Genomic DNA, 21,528 nt, shown 5'->3' on the forward strand with positions numbered 1-21,528 from the left:
AGCCCCTAGCTCCCTCTGCCTTCTTTTTAATCACTTCAGCTGCTCTTGGCGCCCCCTACAGGAAATCAAGCGACCAAAGCGGTGCACATCCCACTGACACAACAGCATTTTGCTTGGTTATTTTCTGAGAAGCATTTCTATCTTGATAGAATACAGAAGAGAAAAAGGTCTTGTATTTATTCATGTATTTATTCTCTGCATTTGCTCGGTGTTTGGCCTGTGCCAGGGCTATGGGAGATGTAGAAAAGGCTCAGAGTCTGCCAACCAAGTAGAAAGCAGGATGTGCTCAGTGACAAGTGTCTCAGGAGAGATGTGAGGGCCTACAGTTCACCGAGGGAGTGTTTGCCCAGCGGCATCATCCTGGTGGTGGTGTCCCCGCCCTCTGGACACACTGTGATATCTGGGAAGAAAGAGTCCTTTCTTAGGCTTCCCATAGCACTTGCATATGGGAACCAGGGACACCAGGAACACACAGTACTGATGAATTAAATGGGCTTAGCTCAAGCGCGAGAAGCTCCATTCCTAACCCTTTACTGGTGAGGTTAAGTGGCTGATATCTACCTCATAAAATGATTTTGAAAGAAACAGGTTGGTGGCCTGCTGAAGCTGCTGGGGTGTGTAATAGGGGAACAGCACCCTGAGTGTGGGCATCATGGCCTAAGGAGAAGAGTAAGTAGCTGCCGACATGAAGTGACTCAAGGCATTAGGAAGGCTGCTCCTTACCCTCTTTCTGACAAGGAAATTCCACTAGTGGAGAGTGATTCCTTTGAGCCTTAAAGGTTATTTGGTCCCTCGGAACACATTACTAAGATGCAGATGTCTCCGGGGACAGAACAAGACAGGAAGGATTATTAAGACAACTAACTGGAAGCAAGGCCTCAGGTGCCTAGGATGACCTGAAGAGCGGTAGGGAGGGGTCAGTACAGAAAAGGGAAGCAGGTGGATAGGACAGTCACATCTGTCAGAGCTATAAGGATCTTTATGATAATCTAGTTTGCTTCCCTTTTATAATAGGTAAATGTGATGATCCAGGAAATTAAATAATTTGCACGGTCCTGCATCTGAGAAGCTTTATAGTGATAAGAAATTTTTCCCTCACAGAGCCCTTGGTAAAAGTAATAACAATGATAGCTAAAATGTATTGAACTCTTACTGTGTGAAAGACAAAGTTTTAAGCTATGTGTAGCAACTTAGTTAATGCTCACGCTATCCTTGTTGAGGTGGGAAGCCCCCATGAAAAAGACAGCAGGACCCCCAGGCAGGGCCAGTACTCTCCTGCCAGCACCATCCAGTTCCCTGGCCCAGCGGCATTATCTTGCTTTTTGCCTCTAAAATGGCTTGGAAAGCAGAACTTACCCTTAAGATTCTATTGGTTCCCTCAGCTAACTCCTGATTGGTCCATTTGTAGTGCTTCATTTGCATGGAGCTCACTCCTGATTGGTCCATTTCTACAAAGCTCATTCCTAATTAGTCAACTTTGTTACACCTTATTTGCATATGATGTTGCAAAGTCCAGACTGGCAGCCTATAAAAGCCTGTGTAAACCTACAGATAGGGTCCAGAGTTTGGAATGTTAACTCCTTTGGGCCCACTGGCATAATAAACCTGAGTTCTCCAGCCCTCCAAGAGCTGCCTGATCTCTCGTCTGGATCCAGGTTGCTGTAACAACTGAGCTGTAACACACTTTGCTGCAACATTGTGAGATAGGTAATAATAATTTTCTCATTTTTACAGATGAGGAAACTGAGTTACAGAGATGTGAGGTCACTTGGCAAGATCTCGGAGCTGGTGAGTAGGGAAAGAAGAATGTGAAGAATGTGTCACTAGAGGGAAAGACAGGAAGCCATTGCTCCTGAACATTTGGTGTGTGATCAGAGCAAAAGCCACTGATCTAGGACAAGAAAGGGTAAGATTTTAGAAGCATCCTAATATATGGCTAGGGCACATTATTAGCATAACTGCAGGAACTGCTGAAAAAGATAAAGTCAAGCGTGAGTCCCATCAGGAGGGCAAGCCAGGGCATTGCTTGCTAAAGGAGACAGCACGAGGCAGGAAGAGGCTCTGGGTCAAAGTGCCAGCCAAGGACAGGAAAAGTACTTCCCACAGTCCTCTGATTTTGAGACCTCAGGATGCTGTAAAATTTGGAGTGATTGTGGTGTAAGGAGCACTGGACTGGGAGTCAGGAGACCTGAATATGAGTCATGGTCCTGCTGCTAATAATCCATGTGACCTTCAGGAAGTCACTTAACTTCTCCAGAACTCAAAATAAGGGGATTAGCAAAACTTTTGCAGTGCTGGAATTCTAATTCTATAATCAGCGTATTTCAACTAGTGTCTCTTTGTCTTCTTTACCCTGAAAGTGGAATGTATTTCAAAAGCAGGTGGTTCAGGCACTAAAAAAAAAAAGGAATCATTCCCCATAATTCCTTTTAATGACCCTTCTAGAGCATTATATTTATAAATCCCTTTGAAAACCAATGAGTTTTTGGCGGGGGGGAGGCAATAATGCATTTATTTATTGTTTGAAACATTTTCTTATGACAATAGAGTACCAAATTTGCCGTATCTAAAACACTATTTAGGTTACATGGTCTTTTTTTCTTTCACTATTTTTTTGTAGTTTAATTTGTATTAAAGCAGTTTAAATTTCTTTCAGTCACTACTTTGATTATGTAAGAAACACATGCTCACTGTAGATAAATCAGAATATACAGATGAACAAAAGAGAATAAGAATCTAAAAATACCCATACCCCTCCTACCTAGAGATAATTATCATTTTTTATTTTGTTATATAAATTCCCAGGCATTTTTCTTGTGTGTAAATCAAAATTAATTCAGATTTTGCATAGGACATAGGATATCATAATCAGAAAACCAATGAGCTTTTTAAAAAATATGTGTAAGTAAAGATCGAATCAAATTGTACCAATGGAATTAAATATATTTTAAAAAAATAAAAGGACTATTAAAACTTTTAATGAGTTAATTTTAATTAAACTCCAAAAATATCAAGGAATACTAAAAAAAGAAAAGTTTACTCTGAGTTCTGTGACACACATATCTGATATCATTTACATCACAACAACATGGCAGGTAAGTCTTAACTCCCTCGTATAGATAGGAAAATAGAGACTCAAAGATGGTCAATAACTTGGTCAAGGACATAGAGTTAATAAGGGGCAGAATTGAGGTTCAAAGCCGAAGATTTCAGACTCCAAGTCCAGAGCTTTCTACCTCATCACAGCTGCATCAGGAACCTAGTACCAGCAAATCTGCTCCGATGAGTTGGGGAGAGGAGTATGGAAGCTCCCAAGATGGCTCACCTTGCTGCTTCTACAAAACCAATGCCTCCATGGAAGGGAGAGACATCCAGAAGGACTGGACAGCAGAGAGAAGAACTTGAGATTTGATAAGGCCTACCAGCTCTTACACCACACCACGGGACAAGTGTCTCAACCTGACTTTGGGCTGAGCCTTGCCATGGCCAAACAGATTCCCTGGGCCCCACTCTGCAGAGAGAGTTACACATGGCTCCCTCCCATTTGAGCATTTTTCTGGTCTAGATACAGGCAAAAAATCCCACAGAAGAGAAAACATGAAAAAGGAAACATGTTTGTTTTATGATAAAGTGATCAGGTGATGCAATCCCAGTGGCGTAGCTGGTAGAAGAACCTCTCCTTCTCTGAGGTGGGTGAAGAGAGCTGGTTAGGCTGGTCTTGCCCGTTGACCACATCAGCTGCTATGACCACCTGGGGTCATCTTCAAGGTAACACTGCCTCTTATGTAACCCACTGTCAGTGGGGTGTGTGCTTGAACACAGACTCATGCCTTTGGCAGCCCCTCTAAAGCTGGTTCTTCAAGAATGAAATGGGAAAATGTAATTTAGTGGGAGCATATATAATATCAGCTTTGAATTCAATATGTGTCCACAGCAGGGCATGACTGCTGAATGAAGCTGACATGACTGAGCTGGCATCTGGACCAAGGAGCAGTAGCCTCACTCACCTGGCTGCTAGGCTACCCTCACCTAGAGTACCACATCTTCCATCTTATATAACTCGGGTATCAACTAGAAGAAGTTCAAGAACCTAGGGTATTTGTTTAATGCCACGGCCAAATCTGACTTTAGTTGCCAAAGAATCATCAAACGTGGGGAAATGAAGTGTACAACCTTCATTTGTTGCAGTGATGCAGGTAGAGCCAGAACACCTGCATCTGAGTCCTAGTTCTAGCCATTATTGGCTGCGCAATCCTGGGAAACTTGGGTTGTCCTCTCTGGACCTCTCTACCTTCACATGCAAATAGGCAGAGTAAAATGCCGACCTCATAGGCTAGTTATAAGGATTAACTACACTAATGCCTCTGAAATAGTTCATACTGTCAAGTGCTGAGTAAATGTTATTATTATAACCATCTTCTCTTTGAAAAGATTTTTTCTTCTCTGAGTTATGAATTATTGAGCCATGCCACGATGGAGTTCTAGGGACTGACACGTATGAAAGAAGAACTGAGAGGAACTGGCTAATATAAAAACTCCCCTTAATTGCACCCACTTAGTGATGAATTCCAGGGCTCACTGGGCAGAACCTTTCCCTGGCAGGGATGAACAGACAAACTGCTCTCTTGACTTAACAGGCCTCACCAACCTTCCCTGTCTTCGCCAGCCCTGCATTCCTAGAAAGAACATAGCTAAATCTGCGGATCTTGCTTTTGTTTTTAATTGAATTTTTAATTTTAGGGAGTCATCATGTTTTACTTCTGATCTAAGGCAGACAGAGGACTCCGTTACTGCATCATCTTCTTACTTTCTGAGAATGCTGCACAAATCACTACATACAGGAGAAAACAAGGGAAAACAGACTTACAAATCCTGCACAGTGTTCACAGAAGGTTGGCTTGAGATAGGTCATCTCCTGAAAATTATGGACAAATCCTGGTCCCATTTTACAGTGTAGTTGGGACTTAGCTCTCAGGAAGTAAGCCATCATTTCATCTTTACTAATTAGGCCATCCCTGTGAAGAGAATCAAAGAAAGGAGGGGTCTTTGAATACCATGTTGCTAAGTAGTTGCCACACTTAAATCACTCACCTTCCAAACCTTTTTTGTAGCCAAAAGCAGGTGGGGAATGTTCACTTCCCTGATACATCTGACAGGAGGAAAGGACCTGAAAGGACAGCTGTTAGGTATTCTTTGTTCTAGTTAAACAGTGAAGATCAATTAAGGCTTTAAGACCTTTATTATAAAGTACCAAGGCTTTACTTGGTGTGTTGCAGTATTTACAGATTTTTTTTTTAAATTCTCACACCAACAAAAATATTAGAGGATTTTAATGTGATATAATTTGAACATTTAACCAACATAAAATCCACTATTTCATTACAAATGATTTTTAGACTAGGAACTAATATCACATAATTAAAAATTAAGCAATAAAATATATTAACATGGTTTCTTGGCAAAATTTTTTTAAATCATTATTTTTTTTAATGATGCAAGTTTTAGCCTCTAAAGTTATTTAATTTCTCAGTAATCATTTGAAGATAAAGAGAAATATATTTTTTCTTTGTTTCTCAAGGCAACCTTTGAACTAGCAAAGAAAAAAAAAAGCATGGACACTTCTCAGCTATCTGCAGCCATCACCTGCTCTCCTGAAGACTGTAAGTAATCTAAACAAAAATCTTACTTACTTGGTGACTTTTAAGATTGCCCTCAGGTCCACTGATGCTGAGGACTCTACAAGGCTAGATCTACATGTTTCTCCTCTATTCTTTTTTGATGGAAGCTTTGGGGTTGATGAACTAGCTAAACAGTAGAAGTAATATAGGAAATGAAGAGCTGGGCTAATTTGCAAACGAGCACTTGTACTCAACACTGATTATGAGGTCTGCCTTGTGATTCTATCCAACCAGTCATGTTCATAGACACCAAGAAAAAAAAATCAGTGAAAAGTTAGACATCTCATCAACACGCTAGGACTGAAGCTGTCAAGATGTAAATTAAAGGTTTCCCTGCTCTCCTGTGATAGTAATTTCCTACTTCAGGACAGTTGCATTACAATATAACAAAATTAAACTTACTGATCTTTGTCCAGCACACAAAAGGAATCCAAAAAGGGAAAATTGGCAGCTATACTTTCAAAGTCCTCTTGAGAGATGTACCCATCATGGTCATGGTCATAGTTTCTAAACACAGACTGCAAAGGAAACACAAATATTTATTGAATGACTGTGAGTCAGGCTCTGAACTCATTATTGGGAAAGCAATGATAACTAGCATATTATTCTTTCTATCAAGGTGCTTGGAATTTAGTGAGAGATAACGGAATTAAGAAGCCTCTGTGGTACGATGAGATAAGAGCAGTGCTGAGGATAAAGACAGAGTGCTGAGGGGAGGGAGGAGGAAGATTTAAACAGGTTTTCTGGAAAAAGCAAGGTCTAAACTGAGACCTCAGGGTTGAGTAGCAGTTAGGCTTGGTGAATTCACAAATGCCAATACCATAACAATAGAAAAAGAAACTTTAAAATGTTAAATTATCCCCAAATCAAAGTATACATTTAATGCAATTCCAATTAAAATCCTAGTGGGAATTTGTTTCAAATGAACAAATTGATTCTAAAATTCCAATAGAAGTGAACATGTTGAGACTAGCCTAAAATTGTTTAAGATGACGAGTAAAGACCTTAGGCAAGGGAAACAAAAGCAAAAACAAACAACTGAGACTACATCAAAACAAAAAGCTTTTACACAAGGAAAGAAACTGTCAACAAAATAAAAAGACCATCTACTGAATAGAAGAAGAAGTTTGCAAATGATATATCTGATAAGAGGATAATATTCAAAATATACAAAGAACTGATACAACTCAACATCAAAAAAAAAAAAAAACAAAAAAAACACCTGATTGAAAAATAGGCAGAGAACCTGAATAGACATTTTTCCAAAGAAGGCTTACAGGTGGCCAACAGACACATGAAAAGATGCTCAGTATCACTCATCTCAGGAAAATGCAAATCAAAACCACAATGAGATAGCACCTCACACCTGTCAGAATGGCTATTATCAAAAAGACAACAAATAACAAGTGTTGGTGAGGATATGGAGAAAAGAGGACTCATGCACTGTTGGTGGTATTGTAAATTGGTGCAAACACCATGGAAATCAGTATGGAATTTCCTCAAACAATTAAAAATAGAATTACCATACAATGAACTCACCTACAAAACAGAAACAGACTCACAGGCTTAGTAAACAATCTTATGGTTACCGGGGAAAGGGGGTGGGAGGGGATCAATTTGGGAGTTTGAGATTTATAAATGTTAGCCACTATATATAAAAACAGATTTTTAAAAAATTTCTTTTGTATAGCACAGGGAACTATATTCAGTATCTTGTGATAACCTTCAATGGAAAAAAATATGAAAATGAATATATACATATACATGCATGACTAGGGGACATTATGCTATACACCAGAGACTGACACATTATAAATGACTGCACTTCAATAAAAAAAAAAAGAACTAACATACAATCCAGAAATTCCCCTTCTGGGTATTTTTTCCAAAGAAAACAAAAACACTAATTTGAAAAGATATATGCACCCCTGTGTTCACTGCAGCATTATTTATAATAGCCAAGATATGGGAACAACCTGTGTTCACTGAAAGGTGAATGGATAAAGAAGATGTGGTATATGACACAACATTGTGAACTGACTGTAATTCAACAATTTAAAAAAAAGACGTGGTATATAAATAAAATGGAATTTAACTCAGCCATAAAAAAGAATGAAATCTTGCCATTTTTGACAACATGGATGGACCTAAGGGTATTTTGTATGCTAAGTGAAATAAGTCAGGGAGAGAAAGACAAATATCACATGAGTTCACTTATGTATGGAATCTAAAAAACAATGAACATACAAAACAAAACAGAGACTCATAGACACAGAGAACAAAACAAAACAGATACAGACTTACGGATACAGAGAACAAACACCTATACATGAATGAATAGGTGAAGGAAATTAAGAAGTGCAGACTTCCAGTTATAAAATAGATGAGTCATGGGGATGAAAAGTACAGCATGGTGAATATAGTCAATAATATTTTAATATCTTTGTATGATGACAGACGGTAACTAGATTTACTGTGGTGATCATCTTGTGTTTTGTATAGAAATATCCAGTCACTATGTTGTATATCTAAAACATCTGGAAGGTCGATTATACTTTAATTTAAAAAATGAGGACTAATGAGGGAGAATGTGCCCTATCAGAAATTAAATATTCTATAACACTACATTAATCAAAACATGTATTGCAACTTACTACAGAAAGTACAGTCCAGGAACAGATCCATATACGAATATATATGTAGGAATTCAGAATATCAAAAAGTTATCTATTCAAATCCACAGGGAAATTATGGATTATCCAGCAATTTCTGTTGAATTAAATAGCTAATAATTATAGATGCATTAAATATTTTAATATAAAAATATTTATAAAAGAACCAAAAGTAAATAGATGAAAATATTTTTCATGTTTTACAATCTTTGAGTAGGAAAGACCTTTCTTGGCCTGATATCAAAGTCAGATGTCATAAACCAAAACATTTTATTACAATAAAATACAAATTTTGTCTGAATCAAAAAAGCTCAATTAACAAATTTAAATATAAATGACAGAGAAAATAATTTGCAACATATATGAGAGCAAAGATCCAAAGGAAAACAGGTGATCACCAAAGTGAAAATACAGATGGCCAATACATTCATGGAAAGATGCTCAATTCTGCTAATCATTATAGAAGTACTAATGAAACTTTATAACCTCTCAGATTGGAAAACATTCAAATAACTGATAATTTCCTAGGGTACGAGAAAATAGATACTCTCATATCAAGTTGGTGAGGCAAATACCCACAGTTGTTCTGGAGGACACTCTCTGACGCAGCAATTCCACTTCTAGGACTTGTTCTAAGAAAATCATTGAACAAGCTTGCTCAATAATATACATGTATATGTGTGTCCGTGTGTGTAGAATAGTCATACAAGATAATCTATAGGTTAGCAGTAGTTATCTCTACACAGTAGAAATACCAAGGCCTGAAAGTTAAACTTTCTATTTTCTATGTTTTATGAAAGGTTTTAATATTTACAATGTTTCTGACTTTCTTTATAATCAGAGAAAGATAGAGAAGTTTTTCCATTGCCCTCTGCCTAATTGAATTTTCAAAAAATTTTGTAAGTTCTCCCTGGAAACTCATGTATGCAAACATATATTTGGCTTAGAGTCCAGTTATAATGAATCTTTCTCTCTTTTCCCTAAAGTTTCTGTCTGTTCTATTTTATCTATATTGCCTTACATTACAAGCTGCTTCAGGAGTATTTTGGGAAGTAGGTAAATTATAGATCAAAAAATTAATTAATCAGAAACATGATTGTTTAGCACCCATTATAGGTTTATCCACAGATAACTGAATTTTTTTGCAAGTCCCACTAACAGTACTTATTCATAATCAAAATTGCTTAAAAATTAACTATTATGGAGTGCCTATTATTTATAGTCTAAATCCGTATTTATACTGAGAGTACAAGATTTTTTTGTGAAATAAAATTCAGTCTGGAAAGTTCAGTAAAACGTGGCTTTCATTTCGTTAAACCAATTGTAGTCAATTTGTCCAACCTTCCCCATGAAATTGGAGTTAGAGAGAAGAGAGACAATACAAGGGGTGGCAGGAGAAACAGAGTCCACCTGTGGAGCAAAGAAAGTCTGTCTGCAGAGAACAAAGTGAGCATTCAGAGAAAAAAAGAGATGAGAGTAGGAGAGAGAACACTTCTGTTCTCCATTTCCTGATTCTAGACCTTCCTGAGCTGCATCTCCAGGCACTGGGATCCTTTGCCCACCTTCCCTGGCACTGAATTGGGTCTGTTACCACCATATCACAGGCCTCCATGCGACCTTATTGCCTTCTCACCCAGCTTCCTTCACCCTTTCCGACCTCTCCTTCCTGCCTCACATGCTCCATGTAACTTTTCTTTCAGCATCTCATAGTTCCATGGATGTAGAACATTCTTTCTTTTTCCGTAAACATCCTTTCCCAGCAAAGAGCACATTATACCCCCAAAGACTTGTTCCTGCTGCATCAGAGGATGTACTGAATCCATGAAAGTTGGTGTTTAATCAATCGTCACAGTTTCCAGTGCCTGAGATATTTCCATCTTTCTCACACCAGTGCTTTGACTCCTTTCTAGATCGAAAACTCTGACATAATCTTGCCCTTTATGAACTGATGTTTCTGATTTAAATGGCATTGTGCTGTGGTGTCACAGACCTTCAGATACATACAGCTGGAGAAACGATCCAACTTACCAGATTTTTTTCTACCCTCAAGTAACCAATTTATTGGGCATTTTACTATGACCCATGTGGGTTTTTAATGAGTAGATTCTAATCCTCAAACAGCCCCTCAGGTGGCAGGGACAATGACAGAAGTGTCAAGTGCCTAGGGAACGGAGCGGTTCTAAACAGATGAGAGTATTTGCACAAGTGAGACCTGCCAGACAGGAAGGGGACAGGGGGCCTTCCTGGGAGGCTCTTCCCCAGAGGCCAATGCCGGGTAGAGCTAAGCATCTGCTGAATTGCTCCCACATGCCGGAGGGCTCTCTTCATGGCCTCCATCTGATTCCTGGGCAACCAGAGAATATACTGGGAAAACAAAGGGGCCTTCTGGTGCTCGTTTTTAACTTTCCTTCAACCACTTACCTCCACTAATTTCCGTATGTGCTTGTTGATGACCGTAGGGTCTGGCTTTGGCATCACCCCTGATGCCCACTCCAGGGGCACCACGGGCTTGGTGGGCGTTGTAGGGGAGGTAGGCTGCTGGCACAAAACACACAGTTTTCAGCTTTATCTGGGGCCTTGAGCAATTAGAGCCAAGGACACTGAGAAAGATATGTGACATTTGTGTATTAATAATAGCGGTAAAAACTTATGTTTATGTATCACTTAAATGTTTTGAAAGCAGACACCAGTGGAATTTTTGTTAGTGGAGTATTTTGTCAATAGACTCTAACCTGTAACTAAATACATGTTTGGACAGTGCATTCTGGTTAGCAGTAGCTAACCTGTGTTTTTTAGATGGAAAAAAAATCGCTCTTCCAGATCATCCAAAAATCCTATTCAAGTTCCCCCAAATAACACTAAAACACCCTTAGACATCTCTACAACAATCCATACAGTTTTAAAAATATAATGCAAAATATATAAAACACCAGTTATCTAATTCTTAGTGACAAATTAAGTGTGTGCAGTAAGTGGGCATCAGTGCATGACCAAGTTTCTGCCCTTAACGCCAGCAATGCCAGCATCTCTCCTTATACGCTTAATCACTTCTTGACTGTTTGGGTAATCATTAGCTCTCTTGAGTCCTCTTTGGTGAACTTCCTTTCTCCACAGGTTTTTCCACATTCTTGCAAGACATTTTCACTTAATATTGTGGAGAAAATGGTGGCGATAATGCAGAACACGTTTACTCAACACAAGCATGAAACCCAGTCCTACCAGGAGCCCAGCCAAAAGTGCTGTGCACTTTGTATCCTCTCCCTGGGACTCTCATACGATGAAATATATTTGCTGGTGCACACATACAAGCCTGCACTAGCAGGTTTTTTATTTGATACTGAGTTGGGAATAAACATTTCTGCAAGAGGAAGTGAGAAATAACTGTATTTAAGCCCCTACCAATGTTGAGAGGTGGGTGTTGCTGGAATCCTGTGGGCCACAAACAGGGTGAAAAATTACCTGCCTTCTGAATATGGTACCTCCATACTCAGTCACATACAAATACACACACTCGTTCACACATCTCAGCTCTTTTGGTCAAGCCTTTCATCTTACTGTTCTGATAAAGGATTAAACCCTTGGCTCCTAAACTGTACAGCAAGTCACCCTGCCCAGAGCACTGCAGTAAATTCAGAGGAGTAGCAAAAGATATTTCAAACTTCCAAGGGAAATACAGCAATATTCAACATTTGTCGGATACCTTGTGAACTACCTTCTTGAAGTAGTTCACAACTCACACATTAGACCAGGCAACGTTTCTTTCAATGATATCATATCTTTATGAAGCAAAATGTCAATGTGGAATAAGAAATGAGTAACAATATCCAATCTGATTCCAAGATTTAAGAAATTGTACAGTGCCCAACAGGCACACACATCCACTATTGAGTAATTGTGGTTATTTAAGAATGAAATAAAAATATTATTATCAGAAAATTATTAGATATTTCTTTTGACCTAGAGGTACATGAAGTACAACATAAAAAATAGACACTAAGGGTGCCACGACAAACAGAAAACTGTTGAGAGGCTCTGGGGCTAACTAGGTGAGGTCAGCCAGCACCCGCTGTAAGCACGTTAAAGCTAGAGGATTTAGGAATATCATCAGTAATATAATCCTGACTGGAAATTGTTCTCCAGTTACCAGCATGTGTCAAACACAAAGCACAAAGTGGAATGACATTCCACTTAGAGAAGAGACAGAAAGGGATTGGGAAGTGTGTTTTCATAGATTCATAGGATTTTAGCACTTAGGGGGGTTTCGAAAGCTTCTGCTTTTACAAAAGATAAAAAGATTTTTTTAAAATATTGGATGGAAATGTCTCCTAAAATTGGCAAAACTTTATCCTGAAAATAAAGTAAATCTAAAGGGCGCAAATCAGGCAAGTGTGCTAAAATGACTATTCCTACCCTGCTTCTGAACAAGGGATGGTGGGAAAGTGACAGGCAGCATCCCGCGATAGAAAAAGTACAGGTGATGGAGGCAGATAGTCCTGAGAGTGAATCCCAGTTCTCCCGCTTACTGGCTGTGTGGTCCATGAAAGACACCTATGCTCACCAGACTGCTTCTTAACACAGTTAATGAGGTAACACATATCTGATGACATGCCAGGTATCCAACAACCAACAGGTAGAAATGAAGGTGCCCGGTTATAGGTAAAGAAGGTGTCAGAAGGTGGAAATGCTGTGTGTGCATAAATAGTGCAGCTTGCCACACCATGGCCAGCTTCCTCACACCAACACTACGGGATGAGGGAGGAGCTTATAAATTCCTTTTTCTCAGTAAAGTTACCTTTCTTTCTAGCTCTCTCTCTGTAACCTCACTGCCTGTGCTGTATCTTCTCACATTCTGCAGTGTCCCCAGGAGACGGGCCTCTTGGAACTGGCAGGGAGGGGAATGTGCTGATGGAACCACCATACTCACTATTTTAAGAACAGATGCTACCAGGTCAACTGACTGAGACTCAAGGTCATGCCCTCCCACCTGGCCTTCACTGTGAACAGCATTCACAGTCATTCTGCCTCTTTCAGTTCGATGGTTCAGAATTATAGTAGGTATTAACAGATGGACAGACTTAGGATCTAGAGTTGTTGGTAACATGACAGAATTCAACTGGTAAGGAGGTAACACATGAGATTTCTGTAAGGAAACTGATCTCAGGATATAAGTGTAAGAAGTAAACATGAACTTTTTCTTCAACATGCAAACCTCATCCTCATTGTAAATTTCTAATTTACCTAGGTATTTTTTTTATTAGTGCAAAACATATCTGACCTACAATCTACTTACTAAAAGTAATGAGGAGTGTACATTCAGTAGTGCAATTTCCTCAACTCATTATATAATGTTTCCTTATTAAGGGTCAGCTATCAATTAAGTGAGACTCTAGCCAATGTGAAATTGAAATGTCGAGCTGAGTTGATCATTAGTACAGAAACCTGTGAATTATGATCAGGGCATTTACAATTTATTAAGTCTAATTTTATGTTAAAGGGGATTTTTAAAAAAGCCTAGAGGGTCTAAGTGATCTGTAACGTTAAAATGAATTACTGTATCTTCATCTTCTTCTTTTTTTTTTTTTTCGGTACTATATGTAGATGAATTCTCAGAGACGACAAACACATAGAAGAGCAACAATAAAAAGGAGTAATTGTCAATGGTATATTGCTTTATTAGCCTCTGATGAGAAGAAATAATTCTCAAATTGTCAGGGCTAAGCTGTTCTAGTGGTAAAATGGGAAGAATACAGATTTTAAAAATTTCTTCAATCTTTAGATCACAAAGCACCACTATAATGGCCAATTATTATAAGTGACAAACAATGGTGTTTGGCATGAATCCTTAGAAAACAACACCTACCGATTTAGAATTTCTAGGCTCCAGCACCAGTGAGAGTTTGTAAATGTCATCTTCTGTGTGATAGAGGTCCAGAGAAAGCTACAAAAAATTAGAAGGAATAAATAAGTATATTGGATCATATTTATTTATATATTTATTTGTTACATTGCTGAAATATTTTTCAAACCAAATGCTTAAGCTTAATGTCTAATAATTTTAGTGAATGCCAAATATTAAAAAGCTATCATGCAGAAGTGGAAAATGAAATTTAAAAAATTAAAAAAAAGAAAAAGTTAAACCTAATGTGGTCTTCAGCATTAACCAATAAGGGGTTAATATCCAAAATATATAAACAACTCATACAACTCAACATCAAAAAAATAAACAACTTAGACTGTTGAACAGCATGAATAAAATTTGCAAAACCTTAAAATGCATGGTCCCATCCACCTAAAACAGAAGTCTTAAGACTTAAAATAAGCCTGGATAATTTCCCCCCGTGCCCTTCAATGTTAAGACACATGATAAATCACACCATTTCACCAGCAGTGAAGAGAACCAGGTGCCCTATCATTTTTTTGACCATGTAGGCGTGAAAATTTTCCTTTAATATATTTTGTCTAAAGATAAAGACTTAATGTGTATGAGTGTGGAGAAGAAAGAGAAAAAAGGAGGAAGCGAGAGAAAATTCAGAGGCAAAAGTATGTCTTTTAAGGATTTATCTTTTTGTTCTATCTCATTTCAAAAAGAAGCTGACATTATAAAATGCCATTTTTGAATCATTCATTCTTTCACTTAACAAATATTTATCGGTCATTTAATATGTGTCAGGGACAATCTTAGTCACTATTCTACCTACTAAATACAATATTTAAATTAAGGGTTTCATACATCTGGTCATATATTGCTTTACCTAGACTTTATCCTAAAGGTATTTTCTAAACATAATAAAGCTGACTTTATTATAAAATTGCCCTTAGCATCATTTCAGATCATGAAAATCCTGCTTACAAAGAATGAACACTGTATCCACCTTCCCCTGAACAGCAGTCACTCCTACTTCCAGGGCTCTGCATTTCTGCAGGAGAGGTACCATTCCTGTGTTAGAAATAAATGCTTTTAGGAGCCAGCCAACTATATAAAAGTGAAGTGGGATTCATGAAAGAGATATTGTGATAGAGACATTGGTATAACAATGTATTTGGAAAAGAGGGTCTTTGCAAATAACAATTAACTTGGGGATCTTTCCTCTTAGCCTGACAATAAGAAAAATGTGTGATGATTAGTGGAATCTGACACTGGATATCTGGATTAGGGAAGCAATAGGGGGAGGCGTGGTTTCTGACGAATGAGAGATAGCTACTACTCAGCTAAGGCAAATTGTTGTCAGTCTGACAATTTCCATGTCTTCTAATTTGTCAAGGGAAGTCATAAATCTGGCGTTTTATATGAAATAGCCCCATTTAAAAACACTGGCACCTAACAACAAAAATTTTTTTATGATTCCATGCGGGCCAAATAAAACACATCTACCATGGACAGTTGCCCACCATTTTGTAAATTCCACAATAGAAGGCTGTGCTGGTCTTAAGCCTATGAAAGCAGGCAGCATATCTGTCTCTGTGATCCTAGTCCCAGCTTGCTGCCTTGCAATGTGAATGCTACGTAAGTAGAGAGAAAACCAAGTGACTTCTTCCTTCTGAATTCCTTTTTATCAGGAGTTAATCCAGGCTTTGATGGGCATGTTCCTGTCCTCCTGACTTGGCCTCTAGTGACTGGCATCGGCATCTGCTGGAGAGGAGATGACAGCTGTGCTGGAACATCCAACCCGAAATCCAAATAAGCTACACACTAAGTAGAAGAGATGCTCTTTCAAAAGACACAGAGCATCCTCAGGTATTTTCATATGTCAGTGGGACTCTGTGATGGAAATGTTTTGGTCTTCTCCCAGTGTTTGCTCTCCATTTCTTAGTGATAGTATGAACCTGGGGAAGTCATTAACCTTCTTGAGTTTCAGTCTCCTGCTCTGTTAAATGGGGATCATCAATAATAGCTCCCTCCCAGGACTGTTGTGAAGATTAAATGAGCTAATGTGTATCCAACGGGGTTTATTTAGAAGGCCACACAGATGAGAACTATTGAGTTTGACTCCCGGTCAATGCAGTGGCCAAATGCCACTGTGCTCATCCATGAACGCAGAGCTGCCTTCCAGGTTATTCCTGCCATCTCTCTGCATTCCCAGCCACAATCCTACTTGCTTTCTCGGATCTCCTCTGGGCTTTATGGCCCTTCACAGAGTGACCTGTTCTACTTTCTACACATCTTTTTTTTTTATAAAAAGATGAGGTTTCAAAACGTTTGCTTCAGTCTAACGTATTTTAAGTTTGATTGTTTCTGATGTTCTGAGTCACTGTTTCAGGTTGTTGCATTTACATCCACGCCTATCCGCAAAGATGGTTGTGGATTTAGTCTGCACCTTAGGACGGACATTGTCTTGACTGGAGAATTGGAAAATAAAACACACTCATCAAACTATCTCCATTCACCATTTTTGCAATTATTTCTTCTCCTCCTCCTCCTCCTCCTTCTCCTTCAATTGTAAAAGTACAGGGGCTTTCCAGTAATTTGCATATACCCAGAATGGTAAAAGTAACTGATAGATCTAAAAATACTATGAAAAAATCAGACTATTTCATACACCATGAAACAAGAAGCATCAGCTTTGAAAGCTCCTGGTAACATGAATTGGGATCATCGTGGAAAATGTCTTCTTCAGATCTTCCCTGAAAAGGGAAACAGTCCAGATCCCAGCAGCTTGGTGGTGTGGTCCTCTTTCCTTCATGTGCTCAGTGCTGTTCAGGAAGCTAAGGTTACAGTGATAAAAATGGCAAAAATAGTCCCTGCTCTTATAGATTCTGCTTTGTAATTAACTTTCTTTAAATCCGTGAAGAGGGAGAGAGATTATTTAATTTGTAGAGATGCAAAATAAAATGAATGTCAGCAATATTCCCACATAACAGATTAAATTTCCATCAGAGAGAGGAAAAAAAGGCCCAAGCTGGGATTCAGAAGTCTGCTATTTGCAGACTTGACCTTTATGAATCTCAGCTTCTTCATTTGTAAAATAGGGACAAGGGTGTTACACCCTCTGAGGTCATATCAGGGTGCATGTAAGAATCTACTGAGGAAATATATATGAAAAGTTCTGTGAAAACTGTAACCAATTATTACAGAAAGTTCATCCCACTGCAGAGAGTAAGCATTTAGTAACTGTTGACTAACTTTAAAGTTCTCATTCTCTTTCTTCCAGGGCTCTCAATCATATTATCAGCTTCCTCACCTGGGGCCACGTTTAGAAGCAGTCTCTTCAGGCAGAAACTTGACCAAGACAAAAAGAATTACCCCTTCAAAGGCTGTGCTTATGAATGATCTCACACGCATTTGGGCAGCTGCAGGCGACCATACAGTTTGAATCCCGGTGTGTATGTGTTTCATGAGATGCTTATTGGGCTCTAGTAACACCTAGTGGGAGTCTCCTCCAACTTTCTTCTGAAGGGATTAGTCCACCTGTGGCCAGGAAGCAGGAATGGGTATTCCTTTGCACTGAGCCTTCTCTTTGTTTATGGGGAGAGAGGAAGGATCTTAGCTTTAACTAAATAGAAGCTGTCTCGGTGATCGTGCTCATATGCGGGACTGTGCTATCCTAATTAACAGCTGCGCTGGAACCACAGAATCAGGTTGACACTCGGTTCCTTATTCCCAAGGCTCTACAGTTCCTTACATCTAGAACCAGAAAAGGTTAGAGCTGGATGAGACCTCACAAATGAGCACTGAACCCTTTAGGAAAAATCCAAAGTCAAGGCCATTTAGAAAAGGAACAAAGCTAAGTAACTGTGGAAGCAGGGCTAAAAGGTAGGTCTCCCATCTTGGGATTCTTGTCGCTAGCGTACACTATACTACATAACATTGCCATTACTAAATATGGTGCTAGGTGGCTTCTGGACTTTCCTTCAATACGAGAGAGAGAGAGAGAGAGAGGGAATGAGTCTTTTTCTTGTTTCTTTCCTTCCCAGCAAAAAGGAATTATTTCTTAGCTTTTATTTCTAGAGTTAAGATTTTTCATTTGCACCCCAAAAATTTCATGCAAAAATCCTTCAGTATTTCTCTAAATATCTGTCATGATATTGCTTGCTGCATTTACAACTCAAAAATTTATTTTCTCTGCTCCATCATGATCTTTTTTCTGGATGAGAAATTGCCCCAAGTGTGGGCATCTGCTCTGTGAAATTATCTTCCATCTCATAGAGACAGTCTGGACACAGACACTTGAAACCTGGGCTACACCTTGGGACTGGTCTGCAGACATCACCTGTGCCTGTGGGTTTGCACTCTGATTGGGGCTGCAACTCTGGTCACTTATTCATAGAAACAGATTTACATGGCAAATGATTAATAAATGCAGGTGCCTGGATTATTGTGAGGTTTTTCCCCCTCAATAGAGAATGTCTGTGTATTTACTATTTGTCACACAAATTCAACCCCAAGAGATTTGTGTTTCTGTGTGTTGACCACTTCTGCTTTACACTAAGAGTGCAGCTGCCATTACTGCCTACACCTAGGGGTTCTATTCTTTGGTAAGCAATTATGTGTTCTAGGAACAGTTTGTGGGAAGGTCTAGGAACGCACTCTTATTCCTATGCAGCAGTCCTAGAGAATTTAGCCCTTCAGAGCTTCAGAGCGGTTCTTTTCTTTTCCTATGGCCATTGGGAAGAAGTAGTCAATTCAGTATTGCAGCCAAGTTTCAGATGCTACAGTGTTACAAACCCAAACAAGGAAGTTGCTCCTCCACTTGTTTAAGCAGGGGTGAGAGAATTTGCTTATGCTTCTTGCCCCCTGACAAAGCAGCAGCCAATGCGAAATGTTCTCTTCTACACACCTGTGTATCTAAAAGTGCTAGGACCTAGAGACCAGCTAAAGGTATGTGCCACAAATGCCAAAAAGAATGAGCAGTAGATGAATTTCTTCTGACCCATATTATTCCTAAATACAGCCCTCAGTTCATCTGTTGAGCTCCAAGATATGCCAGGTTGTGTGTGAGGTGCTGAGGACATGTGATGTAGAAGGCATGTAAACAGAAAAAAAGAAAATCTAATGTCAAGTGATACCTCCTATAGTTAAAGTACAAAGTGCAAGGGCAACACGTGACAGATGTATGACTGCTTTGGAAGGGAACAGAGAACGCTCCAGAAAGATAGAGGCTTTTGAATTTAAACTAGTCACAGGGGTGGGTATTTCCAAGAAAATACAAAGGCTCAGAAGCCGAAAGCAGCAGTTTGTGGTGGAAAGTAGAGGACCAATAGTTCCCAAAGGCAGGTGTGATGCAGGATCAGATGATGACAAATGAGGATAGGCTGACCATCAGAAAACAAGTCCTGAAGGGCCTCGAATACCAGGCTGGGAAATACATCTGGTGGTTTGGGGAGGTTGGTGGCGGTCGGGGACAAGGAGATGACAGAGATGGTCTCTACATTACTCCAGGCCTCAACTACAGCAGTGCAGTGAGGATCCAGGGAAGCTGGTGAGTCGAGGACATGTAGAAGGAGGTGATGACTGAGATGAGTGTGATGCAGGAGAGTGAAGCACTGACGACAGGGCTGGAGAGGGCTCTAAGAACTTCAGAAGTGGGAGATGTAGGGATAGAGACTGGGCCCCTCAAAGCAAAGGGAATTTTTTTTTGCTAGATTAGTCTCAAGTCATGCTGATTATGGGTGTGGGTTTCTCTCTCTTCATCCTTTGAGATTTCTTCCCATTTATTAACCCTGAATTCAAACCCTACTCCCTCCAAATAGTGAAATGCTGGCATAGCTCTTCCTGTATCCCCTGGGAAGTGATGAGTTATTACCACAAACTCCAGTCCCTTGGACTCACCGTGAGCAAGTTGATCAAATCCAGGTTGGGTTCCAAGTGGTGAGAGGCGTTCTGCAGGGAGACCAGTTCACTCAGGGTAACAGAGAGCTGGTGCATTTTCACAATGTTCACTTTGTTCTCCTCCGTCCAGTCTGGGAAAATGACATGGACTGCTATCAAGTCTTTCAAGTGGACGCCAAGGATTGGGATTTTGAAGCCATCACAGTCGGCAAAGGCCTTGCGGTAATTACAGTAATTGCCGTTGGAGGAGACCAGCTCCATCATTTCATTCCAGTTCTGGGAGCAGATGGAAAAGTAGAATTTTCAAACAGCCTTCCCTTCTGCCCACCCCAGGCCCAGCAGTGTGTGGCTAGGAAATTCCTCGGCTACTGAGAGAAGTATCAATTGTTGATGCAGGGAAATATGAACCAGGAAAAAGAAAGTTAGAAAAATGTACCAGGCCTGGCTATGAGTTGGACAGACTGTTCCACTCTGCTACAAAACAGAACAGCCTGCACCTCTGCCTACCTACTAGGGATGCTGAGATGTCAAATAGCATCATGTATATATAAGTATTTTGCAATTCCTGGAACTACTGCAATCCACAAATACAAGCATGTATTGTATCAAAGTATGTAGTGTATTAAAATTTCCTAGTTGTCCTTTAAAGTTGCATTCAAGATATAACTTGAAGGTTAATCTAGGGCAGTATCAGGTAGGAACACACTGAGGTGTGAGATAGCTGTGGTTTTGGACTCTGCCACTAACCAGGAGGGTGACCTTAAGCAAATCACTCCACTTTTGGGGGCCTTGGTTTTCTTTTCTGTAAGAAAGAGGAGTTCAAATAAATAATTTTGAAGACAAACTGGTGGTTCCAAGCCTCTATGAGCTTCCATTGAATTCTTATTCTTCACAATATTTAAAATATGTTTTGCTCTTTGCTGGACATTCAGTACAAATCTCAAGGAAAATGAAACACTTACATAATGAGCCCCATTATACTTGGAACGGGTGCAGTGTTTGAGGTCAGACAGCAGTGCTTCTGTGGCTTATATCCTCTTGTTTATATGGACAAGTTATTGTTGGTTGCCTAATAGCAACCAGACCTTCCTAATAGACCCTAATTTTGATCAGTCTGCTCTTGCCCAAAGCAGCCCATGTGACTCAGATGGAGCTGTTTCCATGCCCAGGTCCAAGGATGGGTTCTGATCATCATAATTCCATCCCTGTGGCTTGTGATTGGTTCAGGAACACAGAATTAAGCCAATCAATACATTGTATTCCTCTGGATACTGTTATTGGTCCAGGGATGGGCATGTGATTTGAGATGGTCCAATCTGTCTGAAAAAGGTCTTTAATTCCATGGGGGCAGAGCTGAAGAAAGAAGTTTTTCCTATCTCCAACTTTCATGAATAAGAGAGCATAATTTTCC

General features: G+C 39.5%; 1 protein-coding gene and 1 long non-coding RNA gene across 2 annotated transcripts in view; one reads left to right on the forward strand and one right to left on the reverse strand.

The window, feature by feature from the left end:
- The window catches only part of RASGRP3 (RAS guanyl releasing protein 3), a 96,051-nt gene that overhangs the window by 5,049 nt on the left and 69,474 nt on the right, over positions 1-21,528 (reverse strand). The window contains exons 12-16 of the mRNA XM_072937934.1: positions 20,118-20,393; positions 14,211-14,288; positions 10,772-10,888; positions 6,081-6,196; positions 4,868-5,015 (exon numbers count right to left, since the gene is read on the reverse strand). Of these exons, the coding sequence (XP_072794035.1) occupies positions 4,868-5,015; positions 6,081-6,196; positions 10,772-10,888; positions 14,211-14,288; positions 20,118-20,393 (735 nt within the window). The remainder of the gene's footprint in view (positions 1-4,867; positions 5,016-6,080; positions 6,197-10,771; positions 10,889-14,210; positions 14,289-20,117; positions 20,394-21,528) is intronic.
- LOC140685744 (uncharacterized) lies at positions 1,609-20,333 on the forward strand. Its single transcript, XR_012059125.1, has 5 exons — positions 1,609-1,707; positions 5,579-5,660; positions 15,908-16,085; positions 17,500-17,667; positions 20,248-20,333. It is a non-coding gene; the product is annotated as an uncharacterized lncRNA (long non-coding RNA).

This window comes from Vicugna pacos, chromosome 15 (assembly GCF_048564905.1).
Source record: "Vicugna pacos chromosome 15, VicPac4, whole genome shotgun sequence".
NCBI lineage: Eukaryota > Metazoa > Chordata > Mammalia > Artiodactyla > Camelidae > Vicugna > Vicugna pacos.